At 37.2% G+C, this 18,469-nt stretch overlaps 1 protein-coding gene across 5 annotated transcripts in view; it reads left to right on the top strand.

Annotated features, from left to right (window-relative positions):
- The window catches only part of GALNT13 (polypeptide N-acetylgalactosaminyltransferase 13), a 600,481-nt gene that overhangs the window by 76,867 nt on the left and 505,145 nt on the right, over positions 1 to 18,469 (top strand). For 4 of the 5 annotated variants that reach the window (XM_070476184.1, XM_070476182.1, XM_070476181.1 and 1 more), the window contains exon 3: positions 1,560 to 1,805. The exons of the other annotated variant lie outside the window; for it this stretch is intronic. In XM_070476184.1, the coding sequence (XP_070332285.1) occupies positions 1,664 to 1,805 (142 nt within the window). In that variant the 5' untranslated portion in view covers positions 1,560 to 1,663. The remainder of the gene's footprint in view (positions 1 to 1,559; positions 1,806 to 18,469) is intronic. 5 annotated transcript variants of the gene reach the window in all.

Below are 18,469 nucleotides of genomic sequence, written 5' to 3'. Positions count from 1 at the left end.
AGAAAATAAAATAGGTTGAATTGTTTCAAATCTCATATTCAGTGACATATACATAAAGTAACAGGAAATATATATGTGGGAATCCTTCCCTTGTTGTCAGGTTTAGAGGCTGAGTTCCAATGTTTACTTATAATTTTTGCAGAAAAATGAAGTTGAAATGAAACTAAATAATTAGCATGCTGTTTTTCAAGAAAAAGAACCACTGTCAAATATCATGCATTCCTTAGATTGTATATATTCTATTTTTTAAAAATATTTGTTGAATAAATGTAAATTTTATGTAGTTGTTGATAGTAGGCTCTAATATTTTTTTAAATTGTCACTTTATATAAGCTTTGAATTGCTACTACTCTGATCAGATTGTGACGGACAATAGCATTTGTGTTGCTTTATGATGCAAGGTCAGCTGCCATTAATTTAAAGAACTTCTGCCTCAGAAAATTGTACTTTGATGTTTTTATTTTGAGACAAGCGTTTCTGAAATAGTCCAAGTATCTTTGTATTTAATAGCTATTCTCCTCAAATATCTGTCAAAATTGTTACTTATCTTATTCACATAAATGGATTTATATTTCAGTTTCTATTATTTTAATGTAGCCAATGATATGAGACTATTTTTGTGTTGACATAATTATTCTATAGATAGAAATAGCAAGGTAGTTATTATTGTTCTATGTAGTGTAAATAAAACAAATAAGTATATGTTATTAAGTCCACACTTACTTTAAGTATCTCTTGTTAATTGCGCACGTCTTTGTTATGCCTTTAGAATTCTTGCTCTGGTTATTTTCTTTTAAATCACTTTACATTTAATGTATTATTCACTGATAATTTTATGAGTGTGTGCTACCCATTCTTAAAAGCATATCTGTAGTGATTATTTTCTATGCAGATCAGATGGGTTTTAAAGGATAAGTAACTGATGACTTATTTCATGTAATTGTCTTTTTGTCAAATATTTTTTTAAATGTCTTAATATTAATGACTGTATTCTGCAATATGGTTTATAAGCATTATAATTTTTGGTCCTCATAGCAAATCTTTAGTTTTGGCACTGTTAGTTTCATTTTATAGATGAGAAAACTGAGGCTTACAAGGTCTCCCCTATGTAGGAAGTGAATAAGTCCAGGCCTATCTGTGTAAAGATCAGCTCTTAGCCATTGCAATATATAACAACTCAGGATGACTCTAGTTCAGCATCATTGGCTCCTTAAAAGTGCTGAATCATGGTAAATTCAGAACTGCACTATTTTATAACCTAGTTCTTTACAGAATATGGTGATAGAACTTTAAGCAAAAGGCAACACAACATGAAGAAAGCAAGTGGTTCCCAAGGGCCCAGCAATATATTGGCAGACCTAGGATTAATTGTTAGAATTTAAGCCCCTTGGCTTGTTTACAGCTCTCATTTATTTGGACTTTTCATTCCAAACTTGAAGGCCAAATGCTGATATATATGAGAGCATTAAATACTCATGTGTTTCATGTTATATCACATTTATGCAAAATAAACTGTGAGACAATTATATTTTCTTCTTTCCTTTTTTCCCCAAACACAGTGGGATGCACCCTGCTTTTATCCGAGAGTTCAGCTCTGTGGCTTGGATTTATCGCAGTCGTGTCTGTCTTTGATCTCCGTGTTAACTAGAAGTCAAGGGAAGACATGAGGAGGTTTGTTTACTGCAAGGTGGTTCTAGCCACTTCACTGATGTGGGTTCTCGTTGATGTCTTCTTACTCTTGTACTTCAGTGAATGTAACAAATGTGATGACAAGAAGGAGCGGTCCCTGCTACCTGCGCTCAGGGGTAAGCACTTATGAAGCAGATGTTTCTTTTATACAGATAAGAATGGTGGTGACTCATGTTAAAACATGACATTTCAAAATAAGAGTTCTGTTTCTTGACTTAGAAGAGCATTTGAGCAGAACTGTTAATGTACATTTAGCCATGGGAAAGCTACTTTACTTTTCTTGGCCTCAAGTGTTTTGTTGGAAGGAATGAAGAATTATCTCACCTCTAAGGTACCTTCCAATTCTAATAATTCCAACACTGTATGACTGTAGTGAGCATTCAAATTGGACAGAATTTTAAATTTAGTCTTTCAGAAGCAGAGATCAAGAACATAATGTGAAAAAGGAAAACGCTGAAGTGAGATGGTGAGGAAAGTAGCAAAATGAGACTACATTACAGCCCTCAAAACTTCCAAAAGCAATAAAAGAAGGACACTTTTTTAAAAAGCAAGACATGTTGGTGGCTAGATTTAACTTGTGGGCTATCAGCTTGCCATCCTATGTTAAAGGCAAAAGATAATTTTAAGTGTGTTAAAAACTCATTTTCACTCAATATTCCCTCTTAAGGAACCAGTGTCAGTGACTAGATAAGCATGAAGGTAAAGAAACACGATAATTTATATAAATAGTGATTTATTAAATATAGTCATTCATTTCCTAAAGTTATTCCATGGAATTTTTCTATGTTTTCTTTTGGTTTAAATGTCATTAGTTTATTTCTGAAATACCCCTAGTGAACGAGTGCTTCTAAAGTACTTGAGCATGCTTGAGATTAGTTTTAGTTTTTGTTTTGTTCAGTTGCTAAGTTGTGTTTGACTCTTTACAATCCCATGAACTGCAGCATGCCAAGCTTCCCTGTCCTTCACTATCTCCCTGAGTTTGCTCAAACTCATGTTCATTGAGTCAGTGAAGCCATCCAACCATCTCATCCTCTGTTGCCCGCTTCTCCTCTTGCCCTAAGTCTTTTGCAGCATCAGGCTCTTTTCCAATGAGTTGGCTCTTCTTATCATGTGGCCAAAGCTTTGGAGCCTCAGCTTCAACATCAGTTCTTCCAATGAATATTCAGGGTTGATTTCCTTTAGGTTTGACTTCCTTGATCTCCTTGCTGTCCAAGGGACTCTGAAGAATTTTCTCCAGTACCACAGTTCAAAGAATCAATTCTCGGACACTCAGCCTTCTTTATGGTCCAACTCTTACATCTGTACATGACTACTAGAAAAACCATAGCTTTGACTCTGCAGACCTTTATTGGTAAAGTGATGTCTCTGCTTTTTAATATGCTGTCTAGGTTTGTCATAGATTTTCTTCCAAGGAGCAAGTGTCTTTTCATTTCCTCGCTGCAGTCACTATCTGCAGTGATTTTGGAGTCCAAGAAAATGAAATCTGCCACTCTTTCCAATTTTTCCCCGTCTTTTAGCCATGAAGTAATAGGACTGGTTGCCATGATCTTCATTTTTTGAATACTGAGTTTTAAGCCAGCTTTGTCACTCTCTTTCACCTTCATTAAGAGGCTCTTTAGTTCCTCTTCACTTTCTGCCATTAAGATGGCATCATATGCATATCTGAGATTGTTGATATTCTTTCATCTTGATTCCAGCTTGTGAGTCATCTGTACTGGCATATCACATGATATGAAAATTGTGAAAATGAAATTGTTAGTCATTCAGCTATGTCCAACTCTTTGCAACCCCATGGACTATAGCCCGCCAGGCTCCTTTGTCCATGGGATTCTCCAGGCAAGAATAATGGAGTGGATTGCCATTCCCTTCTTCAGAAGATCTTCCCAATCCGGGGATCAAGTCCATGTCTCCTGCATCGAGGCAGATTTTTACCATCTGAGCCATCAGGGAAGTAAGAGTACTACAAAAAAAAAGTTGCAATGATCTGAGAGAATAGCACTGAAGCATGTATATTATCATATGTGAAACAGATCACCAGTCCAGGTTTGATGCTTGAGACAGGGCGCTCAGGGCTGGTGCACTGGGATGGGATGGGAAGGAGGTGGGAGGGGGGTTCAGGATGGGGAACATATGTAAACCCATCACTGATTCATGTCAATCTATGGGAAAACCCACTACAATATTGTAAAGTAATTAGCCTCTAATTAAAATAAGTAAATTAATTAAAAAAAAAAAAACTAAAAAAGAAAAAAACTGCAAGAAGACTGGAGTGGGTTGCCATTTCCTTCTCCAGGGGATCTTCCCAAACTGGTGACTGAACCCATAACTCCTGCACTGGCTGGTAGGTTCGTTACCACTGAGCCACCTGGGAAACTCCTTCACATGATGTACTCTGAATTTAGGTTAAATTATCAGGGTAAAAATATACAGCCTTGACATACTCTTTTCCTAGTTTTGAACCACCCCATTGTTCCATGTCCAGTTTTAACTGTTGCTTCTTGACCCACATACAGGCTTTTCAGGAGACAGATAAGATGATCTGGTTTTTCCATCTCCTTAAGAATTTTCCACAGTTTGTTGTTATGCACACAGTCAAAGGCTTTAGTGTAGTCAATGAAGCAGAAATAGATAATTTTATTCTTGACTTTTTTTCTTAACATTTTTTAACATTTTTTTTCTTAAAATCTAGTTTATATTAATTCCTTACGTAGCAAAAGTTAGCTTTATAAGCATGATGAAATGTAAACTTTGAAGCCCAGTTGATATGTTTGCACCTTTTGGAAGAGTGAATCTAATTTACTGACTTGAGGTTTCCATTCATTAAATGAATGTATTTTGCTTCTAATATTATAGATATTTTTGAAGTTATTTATTAATCAAAATATTCTAAGAAAGAGAATTTCACTGATACTATCTGATTGTATAAGTAGGGAAATTCAGAAAAACATTTCTAAAAATTAATTTTTTGTTGAGTGATTTTGTTGGATGTCTTTAGTTTACTTTGCAATAATACTCTGGTCCAGCTGGATAAATTATGATTATCTTCTTTTCAAAATGAGTCTAATTCTTTCAGTAGAGTTTCTGACTAGTACAAAAAATTGAAAGTAATATGAAAGTGACTGAGCCTAGACCCATTTAGATAGTTTATATACATTTTTTATGCCCTTATATTAGAATTATTCAAAGAGGAAAACTTTATGAGTCCATCAGTTTTTGATAAATGAGCATGGGAATTGATTTGCTGATCTTTGGTTAAAATCACAGAATAAATTGGCCTTCTTTGCTTGTTAGAACTGGTTGAGCAGCTGCTTGGCTGAAAGTGGAAGTGTGATTTGATGGATCACATCAGTTTAGTATGATAACTTGGTCATTTGTTGAACTGAGACATCTAGATTGGTCACAAAAAATTTTATGATCTGATTCAGCAAAACTATGACAGCCTTTTCTGGAAGTACCTAAAGAGCAGTTTTGCTGATTTAAGTTCTTAATGTTCAGTTTCAAATCTCAAAATGTAAAATTTAATGATGCAAGGCAAAAATAGTAATTTTTCCTTGTACTTAAAATGTAAAATTAAACTATATTCTCTTTACTTTTAGTACTTCTTTAATGTTATACATTAATATTTGTCTTGAAAAAGTGAAAATTAGGTTTTATAGTTTTAATTTCATCTTCTATTGTTACTCATTATTTCAGAATATTACTTTATTTAGGAACTCATGCTGTGTATTTAAAATAATATTTTATTTACATGTAGATGATATTGTACAAAGTGCACTTGGCTGAAATTTTCAGGTTCTAGATATGTTAAAAACAGGATTTTTTGACCAAAAAAGTTGATCTTTCTGGACGTTTTTGTCTCCATTATTAAAATAAAGACTTTGGACTAGGTAGTTTCTAAGATGCCTTCTAGTTCTAAATTTTAAACCACTTGTAAATACCTAATATTAGCAAACACTCTGAATTAATTTTTGAGATATGTTCATTCATTTACCAAATCATCAATTATTTAAGTGCTTCTCAAGTTAACATGTTGTATATCTTAAATTTACTCAAAGTTGTGTGTCAATTATATCTCAATTATAAAAAAGAAGAACATAGTCTGGTAATGGGCAAAAAACAAACAATCCCAAGTATAATCACCTTAGATTTCAAAGGGGGCATTACAAGGTAGATCACCCCAAGGTTAAAAATCCAGCTTTATTGACCAACCTGGTCCTCAAGTCCTCCCCTGTGAATTATTAATAGCTGTGTGACTTTTAGCAAATTCCTTAACAAAATCTCGGTGTTCCATTTAAGATGAGAACCTTAAAGTCAATAAATCTTACTTCACAGAGCTGCCTTGAGAATTAAACATGATGACGTGATAAGCCTCTCAGTGGAGTGGTAGCTCATGCTGACCCTTCATCAGTGTCTGTTAAACGTTGTGAAAGTAATGAAACGTCTGAATGAGACTCCACCAGGCTCTGCCGTCCGGGCTGAGTCAGGTCCACAGCACGGGGAAGTTATTCTGGGTATACCCCCCAAAAGGAAGTAACTCTTTCAAAAAAAAAATGATGGGCTATATATACAGTTCTGTCACTAAGTCACCTCTGACTCTTTGTGACCTCATGGATTATAGCATGCCAGACTCCTCTGTCCTCCTCTATCCCCCAGAGTTTACTCAAATTTATATCCATTGAGTCGATGATGCTATCTAACCATCTCATCCTCTGCTGTCCTCATCTTCTTTTGCCTTCAGTCTTTCCCGGCATCAGGGTCTTTTCCAACGAGTTGGCTCTTTGCATCAGGTGGTCAAAGTATTAGAGCTTTAGCATCAGTCCTTCCAATGAGTATTCAGAGTTGATTTCCTTTAGAGTTGACTAGTTTGATTTCCTTGCCCTCCATGGACCCTCAAGAGTCTTCTCCAGCACATAGTTAATACTAAAAATTTCTTTCTCTGTCTCTTTCAGTAAAAATGTAATTTAGAAATGATTACAAAGCACAGAGAGTATTGGGATGAGGAAGAACAGTGCTCTGAGTAGAGCATCTAGGATATTAGAAATGGATCTTGAGTACTAGCTCAAACTTCATAGAGACTGTGGCATTTAAACTGAGGTCTAAAAGATAAAAGTAGGAAGTAAATGGTTAAAGAAGAAAACACTAATTTTTATGGAATTATAAAGATAAAAGAACACCCAAGATACTTCTGAAGGGAAAACATACAGAGATCTTACAAAATTTGAGTAATCAGGACTGTAGTATTTGCACAAAGGGTAGCCCAAGTGCCCAGAGGAACAAAATAGAGATCCTAGAAGTACACACACATGTTTGGAACATTCAGTATATGACAGAGGAAGCACTGCAAATCATAGGGGAGAGAAGAGCTCTTCAACAAATACAGTGAAAATCATGGTAATATGCATGGAAAATAGATGAAACTTATGCTTAACTCATGTCATAAACCAAGGTACACTTTGGAAGTATTAGAGTCGCAAGAAAACTTTACTTTTAGAAGAAAATAAAATAGGCATTTTTAGGACTCTGAATTAAGGAACAATTCTGAAATACTGTACAACATCATTAACCATAAAAGATACTATTGATAAATTTGACTATATTAAAATTCAGGAAGTTGGTTCACTTGCATATACCTTAAAGAAAGTAAAAAGAGAGATTATAAACTGTAGAAGATGTTCAAAGAATATGTAGCTGAAAGATTGTCAAAAATATATAAATAACTCCTATTATTAGTAAGGAAAGCCCACATAGTCCAACAGGAAAAAATGGGCAGGAAATAAGCGTAAATGGACATTTCTTGGAAAAAGAAACACATATAACAAAAAAGAAAGCTGTGATAAAATACTGAACATTGATTGTGAGAGGGAAATGCAGACCAAGACTACAATGATATATTTATATACATTCAATTGGCAAAAATTAAAAGGTTGCTAATACAAATTGTTAGAGGTGATGTATCTTCACTGTTTTTAGTAGTAACTTCAGGTAATGGTTTGACATTGCTGCAGATATCTAAAAATTCATGAATGAACAAGAATCCATAGTCATATACTTATAAAAATCTTTCTACAAAAGCAAATATTTTATAGTTCTACTGTTCATAAAAATTAAAGTTGAAAATAATCAATAGGCCAATTAATGCAAAAGCTGATAAATGAATAGAGGTATGAAATGTAAAAGAATAATATATTTTAGTCAAAATGAATGAACTACAGCAATTTACACCAATATGAATTAATCATGATAATACAATAGTAAATTAAGTATAGAAGTTATATCTTTCAGAGATGATATACAGCATGGTACAGTTTGATAAGTTAAAATCAACTTAGTTTTTCAAATGCATACTTTAGAACTGTATAGAGATGCATCAAGACTTCATATAAAGCAAGTAAAGCTAACTGTGAACATAAGATTTAGGATCTTGATTGTCATGTACTGGGGCAACAGGTGCATGTGGTGGGAGTGAGTATTTTGACTGAATATGGGGCATTGCTAGGGTCCTAGGTGTGTTTTGGATGTGGGTTTGATGTGTCTGTAATATAGACAACTAAGTGAGTGAATAAGAACCATTGAATGGATTTGAAAAAAAGGGGAAGCCACTGAATGAGTTTAGAACACAGCAGACATGATTAACTCTGTTCACGTGTGGAGAATAGATTGGGGAATAGACAACTGTACGGGGAGGTGGGGTAGGTAGTGGTGGTGGCCTTTCATGAGTTCTGTGCGGGAAGTAAGGCCTGCTTAGAGCATCATAGTGCCAGTGAGATATGAGAGAAGTGGGTAAAATAAGGAGATATTTGAGATACAGGATTAAGAGACCTGGGTGCTTGACAGACTCTGGTGGGTGGAGGAGATGGAAATGTCAAGGACTGGTTTCAGGTTTCTTGCAGGGCATTATTTGATCCAGTTTCTTGATAGGTGAGATGTAGGAGGAGTTGAGGTAGATACTGAGTCTATTTTGTATGTGTTGAGTTTGAGACATGTGTCAGGCAATTGAATGGAATTGTTCAGTAGGAAGCTGACTACATTAATAAACTCTAAATACCAGACTTAAAAACCATCATTTTTTTTTCTAAGATGGATTACATTCTTTTCTTCCTTATTAAATGGAGTATATGGAATAGAATTGAATCTTTGCTTCTGAGTCAGCATTATCATTTTATATATCAATTATTGAGTGATGCTATAAAAATGATTATTTTGAGGGACTTTCTGGGAGCACAAAGACTTGTTCTAATATTAGATACAGGGCCACGAATCCTTTTCCTATTTTCTAAAGGAGTACCTTTGGGTAACATAAGTCTTGTTAGGGGAGTATAGCTCTTTTATGCCACTCTGGGGCCACCTAGAGCTAAAATGCGCTGAAGGATATTTCTCACTCCTAACTGGTGTGGAATACTAAGTGGTGCTGCTCCAGAGTTGGAAGAGTTAGAATAGCTATTTGAGAGAGTAGGTATTTAAGAGACCAATGTTGCTGCGGTGCACCTACAAATGCTTTGGGGAAATTTGAGGTTACGTGGCCGGTCTGCATGATCTCTGTCCTCTGGCTCCTTCACTAAGAGTGCATGTCCTTAGGCAAGTTAACCTCTCTCTCTGGGCCTCAGTCACCACGTGTAAAATGAAACAAATATGAATCATGGTTTCAGTCATGAAAAAGTGTTCTTCAGTTGTATCTGACTCTGCGACCCCATGGACTGTAGTCTGCCAGGCTTCTCTCTCCATGGGATTCTCCAGGCAAGAATACTGGAGTGGGTTGCCATTTCCTTCTCCAGAGGGTCTTCCCAACCCAAAGACTGAACCCGGGTCTCCTGCTTTGCAGGCAGATTCTTTACCATCTGAGCCACTGGGGAAGCCCCGGTTTTCATGCTCATTTCCAAAAAAAAAAAACCTATTTTTTCTCAATAAAACTATGGAAAATGAACTATTTTGTTCAGTCCATGGAAAATGTATTGTCTGCTAGAAGAAGTGGTGATGTGGAAGTGACATGGGGAAAGAGCTGCTTAGCAACCCCAGGAGAGCCTTCTCATCACAGAGGACAAAGGGATATAAAATTATGATATTCAAGAAAGGAAGGAACCTCCCATTCTTTAACTGATCCTGAATATTGAACATATTACACATACTTAGGAAATGAAAGAAAACTTACCTTCAAGAAAAAAGGGAGATGAAAGAATATTTAAGAAAGAGTTGTTGCTAGTATGTAAACAAAGATAAGTACATTAGCCAACAATAATAAAAATAAGTATAAACTATGATTATTCTAAATTATGTATACATGTTAACTTAATTATCACACAAAAATGTGGCAGCATTCTTCTTCTTTTACATATAAGTACACTGAGTCAGAGTGAGCCTATGAGGAAATCACTTCTATGTTTTTCTTTTACTCTTGTACACAGTATTTCTAACACCAGACGTGTTGACTTTTCCCCAAACAATTCTCTGCAACACCAGCTTGGTGTCCTCCAAGTCTGACACTGTCTACCTGGACAGAGCATCAGACCCCACAAGTTAAGGACTCATCCCACAAGGCTGCCCCCACGTCAGACACCAATTTCAGATCCCGTCTTGCCCTCAGTACTTCTGACCAACCAGCTGTCAACTGGCACATCCATGACCCCTTCTTGAGTTTGATAATTTGCTAGAATGCCTCCCAGAACTTAGGGAAGCACTTATTTACATTCACCAGCTTATAAAAGTTATAATAAAGCATCTGTGTGAAAAGCCAGATGAAGACTTACGTAGGTTGAGGTCCAGAAAGGCAAGTGCAGGAGCTTCTGTGCCCTTTGAATTGGGATATGTGACCTTCCTGTCATGTAGATGTGTTGAACAACATAGAAACTCTCTGAACCCCATACTTCTCAGATTTTTATGGAGATTCCATCTTATAGGTATGTTCAGTATCAGCTCAGTCTCCAGCCCCTCTCTCCTTCCTGGAGGATGGGGGGTGGAACTGAATGTTTCAAGCGTCTGATCATGCCTTGGTCTTTCTGATGACAAGCCTCATTTCGAGCTATCCAAGAACCCAACCTGAGTCATCTCATTTGGACAAAAGATGCTCCTATCACCTAGGAAATTCCAAGGGATCTAGGGGCTCCATATCAGGAACCAGGAACAAAGACCAAACATCAGATGCTCCTAGTGTATAACTTAGGAAATTATAAGGGTTAGAGTAACTCTGAGCCAGGAATTGGTGGCAGAGACCAATACCTATATCTTCTATTGTTTCACAGTGTGATCAAGAGGAAGTGCCAGAATTTTAACAACCAATAGAACAAAATTTGGTTATTGCAGTGTAAGCTCAGTAAAGGACTTTGTTATCACTTAATGCCAGTTTTCATTGGAATTCAAGTGCCATGCTTTCATTCAGATACCAATATGGAGCACAGAGTCTGACAATTTGAGTTGAGGGTTTTGTCTTCACTCTCAGAGGCATCCTAGACTTGACCAAATCTCCCTAGGTAGTAGGATATATAAATCATGGTCAGGAAACTATTTCCTAGGTACCCTTCTTGTTTCAGATCATTTATGAATTAGTATTGCCATATCTGGCATTTTAATGTTTTGCAAAGTTACTTTCAAGCCCTTGTGTCCCCCAAGATCTCCTTGCTGCTGCTCTGAACTGGGGGGGTGGGAATCAAGAAAATGAATGGAATTGTTGACTGCAATCTTAATTCCGTCCCTCCATGTTTCCCTTTAGCCCTGCCCGGAAGAAACCCTGGTTTCTTCTCATAAAAACTGGGGATACAGGAAGTCTTGCAGGATCTTGGTTGTTGGACCAGGGATGGAACCCCCGCCCTGGCAATGAAAGCACTGAATTCTAATCACTGGACCACCAGGGAATTCCCTCTTTTGTTTCTTTCTAGGTCATCTCCTCATAACACTAACATCTAGCCTTGTAGTCATTTATTAAATAGAAAATGCTTGTTGACCTTGTTTGATTAATCTTTAGTGCTTTAAGGGAGAATTCTCTGTGTAGGTGTGAGAGGAAACTGAAAAGTAGTGAATTAAAGTGTTAAAACTAGCATCACTTTTTTCTTGTTTTTTAAAAATATGGCTTCACCTTTAATGGGGGAGGGTAGAAGAGCATACGGAGAAGGCAATGGCAACCCACTCCAGTACTCTTGCCTGGAAAATCCCATGGACGGAGGAGCCTGGTGGGCTGCAGTCCATGGGGTCCCGAAGAGTTGGACACGACTGAGAGACTTCACTTTCACTTTACACTTTCATGCATTGGAGAAGGAAATGGCAGCCCACTCCAGTGTTCTTGCCTGGAGAATCCCAGGGATGGTGGAGCCTGGTGGGCTGTCGTCTATGGGGTCGCACAGAGTCAGACACAACTGAAGCGACTTAGCAGCAGCAGCAGTAGCAGGAGAGCATAAGTGATTCCGATGTATTGGAATTGTCCTGAATAAATTTTGATGACTACCGGGACTTTCAGGTCATAATATTTATAGTCATACAAAAGGTAGGACATACAGGCTCAATCAACTTGGAATAGGACATATAAATCTCCTAGATAATTTTCAATTGAGTTTATAAGTAGTATTCAAAAATTATTAGACTTTGTAAAATTTTGACCTTTGATATTTACTTTTGCCTTACATAGTTCTGTTCACAATTCACTCTGCTCCCTTCTCCAATCCAGACAGACATATCAGTGTCAGGAAGAAAATTACATTGTAATAATGAACAATTGTGAGGTTTACTGTGGCAGCTACTTTGTATATACTGTTTCAGTTCTCACAGGTGCATTGAGTGTAGATACGATTGTTACTCTCATTTATATATAAGAGACTGAGATATGAAAGGGTTAATTAATGTCCCCAAGGTCACAAAACTGAGAAGTGGGAAGAAAGGGCCCTCAGCCTGGTTTGTCAGATTTTTGAGCTCAGTATATTTAAACCACAATGTTATGCTGTGTCCCTGACTCAAGTGTCTAGATTCCTTTAAGGCAAAATAATCATAACATTTACATACTATTTATAAAGTAATTACAAATAGTGTGATATTTCTGGAGGACAAAGAAGGAGGTGGCCACTGACCTTGGGTAGTAATATGTCTTATTTAATTATAACTTAGGAGAATAGTACTCTAGCAAACTTACCTGTCTGAAAGGTAGGCTTTCAGACTTTAGTAATTTTGTATTTGTTGAATTGTTACAGTATACTGATTAATTTAGGTTGCAATTTTCCTTAGCAGTTTCCTTTGGATCAAAGCCTCTTAAGTCTTACAAAGAATGATTAAAAGTTGTAAACAGTAGTAAAGCACTATTTTTTCTCAAAATTTTAACAAGAAAAATTGAGATAATTTTTCATCCATTTATTTGTTAAAAGTACTGGTGTAGGTACTATGAAATATACAAAGCTTAATCAAATAGAACATCTGTCTTGAAGAATCACACAGTCTACTGGAGACATGGCATGTACATAAATAACTGCATTACAAAATAGAAAATGGTAACTGCTATAAGAGAGATACCAAGTAAATTGCTATGAAAGGCCCCAAAGTATATTAATTATGTGGACATGTGAAAAGTGGGGGGGAGTGGGTATCAGGGGAAATAAATTATCAGAAGAAGGCTATTGGCTTTCTCAAAATGAGGATATAAGAAATCAGTGAATTGGCTGGGGCAGAATCAGACATAAAGAGGATTTACAGATTTCAGGTTGAAAGTTAAGATAAAGAGAGATTTTAAAGGACTTCAAGTGCTGGGGAAATGAATTTTAATTATCTTCTCCAGAAAATGGGAAACTGTTGAAGGTTTCTGGAGAAGGAAAGATGTGTTTAGCATCAGATGAAGTTTAGAAGGAGAATGCAGTGTTGTTTAGTACATGTGCAAGATAGCATTAAGATATTTTCAGCCACTAAGGCTTTATTCATTAATTAAAACCATTTAAATTAGATGGCAATTAAAACCTCTTGAATATTAAGTCATTTAAATTCTTTATTCTGAAAATAAATTGGTTAAAAACAAGAAAGTTTTCTGTTTTGTAAAGTTGTGTTTAGAAATAGTTTGAAGACGTAAATACTCATATCTTTGCTTATTAGTATGAAATAAGGTGAGCCAATTCACTCAACACACAATTTGAAGGCTTGATTTGTGTCAGAGCTGGAGATAGGAAAGTAAAAAAATCACTCTTATTTTAGAAGGAAATGTCAGAATATAAATACTGTGCTATCAGGAGGAGATAAAATATACAAAATAAAGAGAAAAACATCAGTAAGACAATACCTGTCTTTTGAGGGCAAGTTCTAATTTTCAGTTCCATAGATTAGAGTTGATTGAATAGAGAATAAAGGGCATAGCTTATTACCAAATAGTCCATCAAGAAAGTAGAAATGGACACATTTTTATTTCTACCCATTGGATATCATGGGCACTAAAGGGCTGTGTTGCAGCAGAGACAGCACACATCATATATGCTCAATTAATAACTGTTGAATGAATAAAAAAATTAATGCATGCTCTTTGTGGCAGATTTCTCTTTTCATGATAATAGACTATCGAGTATAGGTGGATGATTAAGAAACTTGAAACAACTGTATTATCATGGCAAACATATTTTATGATGGTTACTCTTTCCACACAGAGTCCAAACTTTTTCTTTTATCTTTCTTTGTCTCATAAAATTTGATCTCACACACTAGCAAAGTAATGCTCAAAATTCTCCAAGCAAGGCTTCAACAATACATGAACCGTGAAATTTTAGATGTTCAAGCTGGATTAGAAAAGGCAGAGGAACCAGAGATCAGAGTGACAACATCTGTTAGATCATCAAAAAAGCAAGAGAGTTCCAGAAAAACATCTACTTCTGCTTTATTGACTATGACAAAGCATTTGACAGCATTCAGTTCAGCTCAGTCAGTCAGCTGTCTCCAAATCATTGCGACCCAAAGAACTGCAGCATGCCAGGCTTCCCTGTCCATCACGACCCAGAGTTTACCAAAACCCGTGTCCACTGAGTCAGTGATTCCATTCAGCCATCTCATCCTCTGTCGTCCCCTTCTCCTCCTGCCTGCAATTTTTCCCAACATCAGGGTCTTTTCAAATGAGTCAGTTCTTTGCATCAGGTGGCCAAAATATTGGAGTTTCAGCTTTAACATCAGTCCTTCCAGTGAACACCCAGGACTGATCTCCTTTAGGATGGACTGGTTGGATCTCCTTGCAGTCCAAGGGACTCCCAAGAGTCTTCTCCAATACCTCAGTTCAAAAGCATCAATTCTTCTGCACTCAGCTTTCTTTATAGTCCAACTCTCACATCCATACATGACCACTGGAAAAACCATAGCCTTGACTAGACAGACCTTTGTTGACAAAGTAATATCTCTGCTTTTTAATATACTGTCTAGGTTGGTCATAACTTTCCTTCCAAGGAGCAAGCATCTTTTAATTTCATGGCTGCAATCACCATCTGCAGTGATTTTGGAGCCCCCAAAATAAAGTCAGACACAGTTTCCAGTGTTTCCCCACCTATATGTCATGAATTGATGGGACCAGATACCATGATCTTAGTTTTCTGAACATTGAACACTAAGCCAACTTTTTCACTCTCCTCTTTCACTTTCAATAAGAGGCTCTTTAGTTCCTCTTCACTTTCTGCCATAAGGGTGGTGTCATCTGCATATCTGAGGTTATTGATATTTCTCCCGGCAGTCTTGATTCCAGCTTGTGCTTCCTCCAGCCTAGGGTTTCTCATGATGTACTCTGCATATAAATTAAATGAGCAGGGTGACAATATACAGCCTTGATGTTCTCCTTTTCCTAGTTGGAACCAGTCTGTTGTTCCATGTCCAGTTCTAACTGTTGCTTCCTGGCCTGCATACAGGTTTCTCAAGAGGCAGGTCAGGTGGTCTGGTATTCCTATCTCTTTCAGAATTTTCCATGGTTTCTTGTGATCCACACAGTCAAAGGCTTTGGCATAGTCAATAAAGCAGAAATAGATGTTTTTCTGGAACTCTCTTGCTTTTTCAATGATCCAGCGAATGTTGGCAATTTGATCTCTGGTTCCTCTGCCTTTTCTAAAACAAGCTTGAACATCTGGAAGTTCACGGTCACGTATTGCTGAAGGCTGGCTTGAAGAATTTTGAGCATTACTTTACTAGCATGTGAGATGAGTGCAGTTGTGTGGTAGTTTGAGCATTCTTTGGGATTGCCTTTCTCTGGGATTGGAACGAAAAAGGACATTTTCCAGTCCTGTGGCCACTGCTGAGTTTTCCAGCACTTTCACAGCAGCATCTTTTAGGATTTGAAATAGCTCAACTGGAATTCCATCACCTCCACTAGCTTTGTTAGTAGTGATATGTCCTAAGGCCCACTTGACCTCACATTCCAGAATGTCTGGCTCTAGGTGAGTGATCACACCATCATGATTATCTGGGTTATGAAGATCTTTTTTGTATAGTTCTTCTGTGTATTCTTGCCACCTCTTCTTAATATCTTCTGCTTCTGTTAGGTCCATACCATTTCTGTCCTTTATTGAGCCCATCTTTGCATGAAATATTGTTTGACTGTGTGGATCACCACCACTGAAAATTCTTCAAGTGATGGGAATACAAGACCACCTGATCTACCTCCTGAGAAATCTGTATGCAGGTCAGGAAGCAACAATTAGAACTGGACATGGAACAACAGACTGCTTCCAAATTGGGGAAATGAGTACATCAAGTCTGTATATTGTCAGACTGCTTATTTAACTTATATGCAGATTATATCATGAGAAATGCTGGACTGGATGAAGCACAAACTAGAATGATGATTGCCAGGAGAAATATCAACCACCTCAGACATGCAGATAATACCACACTTATGGCAGAAAGTGAAGATCTAAAGAGTCTCTTGATGAAAGTGAAAGAGGAGAGTGAAAAGTTGGCTTAAAACTCAACATTCAGAAAACTAAGATCATGGCATCTGTCCCTTCACTTCATGGCAAATAGGTGGGGAAACACTGGAAACAGTGATAGACTTTATTTTCTTGGGCCAAAAATCACTGCAGATGGTGACTGCAGCCTTGAAATTGAAAGATGCTTGCTTCATGGAAGGAAAGTTATGACCAACCTAGACAGCATATTAAAAAGCAGAGACATTACTTTGCCAGCAAAGATCCATCTAGTCAAAGCTATGGTTTTTCCAGTGGTCATGTATGGATGTGAGAGTTGGGCTATAAAGAAAGCTGAGTGCAGAAGAATTGATGCTTTTGAACTGAGGTGTTGGAAAGACTCTTGGGAGTCCCTTGGACTGCAAGGAGATCCAACCAGTTCCATCCTAAAGGAAATCAGTCCTGGGTGTTCACTGGAAGGACTGATGTTAAAGCTGAAACTCCAATATTTTGGCCACCTGATGCGAAGAAATGACTCATTTGAAATGACCCTGATGTTTGGAAGATTGCAGGCAGGAAGAGAAGGGGACGACAGAGGATGAGATGGTTGGATGGCATCACCGACTCGATGGATATGGGTTTGGTTAAACTCTGGGAATTGGTGAGGGACAGGGAAGCCTAGCCTGCTGCAGTCTATGGTGTGGCAGAGTGGGACATGCCTGAGCAACTGAACTGACCTGAACTGAAAATTTGATTTACAGTCCAAATTGGCAAATAGGTAACTAAAGGACTCTTTTCTCCTTCCAAATCTATCTTGCATTGCATTGTTACACACTGTCTCTGCAATGCAGGCATAGTAGGACACTACCTGTTGACACGTAGTAGTGCTTTCATTGAAGAGAGCTCTTATGGAGCAGACAGATCATGTAGGAGACAGATCATGTAGGATATGACCCATTACATGGAGGACCCAGAGGAACTTTTATGAAGTTAGACTCAAGAATGTTGAAAAAGTTGCAGGTGTGTGGTAGATTTTATTTGTTTATGAAAGAAGATAGGGAAAATGGAAATCATGAAAAATTAATAAAAGAAAGTCTTAAAAGTGAAAGAATCCAATAAAAAAAAAAGAAAATTACCAAGAATAAAGTGATGGAGTTATAGAAGAGGACCCATCATTAGTCAGTAAGTTAGGCTCTATATAAATGCATCTTTGGGAATGACTGAGCATCGTAGTTAGATAATGAATGTCATTTCTCAATACATTTTGTTGAGTTGTAACATTAATGGTCCCTTTTAACTGTGCAATTTGATGAGTTTGACAAATGAATCTCAGGGTTCAACCTCACAGGGATGATCCCCTCTAAAATATCCTCATATGCCCCCAGGCAGTCCAATCCCTCTCATCTAGCCCCAGACAACTACTGATAGATTTTTTTTTTGCGACTGTTGGTTAGTTTTGCCTATTCTAGAAAATCTGATGGATGACTATGAGTTCTTGTGCGTCTGGTTACTTTTGCTTAGCATATGGGTATTGAGATTAATCCATGCTGTTGACTATATCAGAGGTTTTATTGCTGAGCAGTATTCTGTTGCATGTATTTACTCCAATTTATCTTTTCACCTGTTGATGGATATTTGCATTCTTTCCAGGATGGTTGTGAATAAGGTTGCTACATTTGTACTTAAGTCTTTGTTTACATCAGTGGACATATGTTTTTACAACTCTTGGGCAAATGTCAAGGAGTGGTAGTGCTCAGTCATATGCTCAATGTGTTTTAATTTTTTAAGACCCTGCCAGTCTGTTTTCCCAAGTTGCTGGACTATTTGCTATTCCCATCAGCAACATAGGAGAGATTTAGTTACTCACATCCTGGCCCACACTTCTTAGTCAGTGTAATTTTAGCCATTTTCCTAAGTTTGTAATGATTTTTCATGGTGGTTTTAATTTGCGTGTCATGGTA

The sequence above is a fragment of the Odocoileus virginianus genome, chromosome 13 (assembly GCF_023699985.2).
Source record: "Odocoileus virginianus isolate 20LAN1187 ecotype Illinois chromosome 13, Ovbor_1.2, whole genome shotgun sequence".
Classification (NCBI taxonomy): domain Eukaryota; kingdom Metazoa; phylum Chordata; class Mammalia; order Artiodactyla; family Cervidae; genus Odocoileus; species Odocoileus virginianus.
This window is presented reverse-complemented; position numbering and strand designations above follow the sequence as displayed.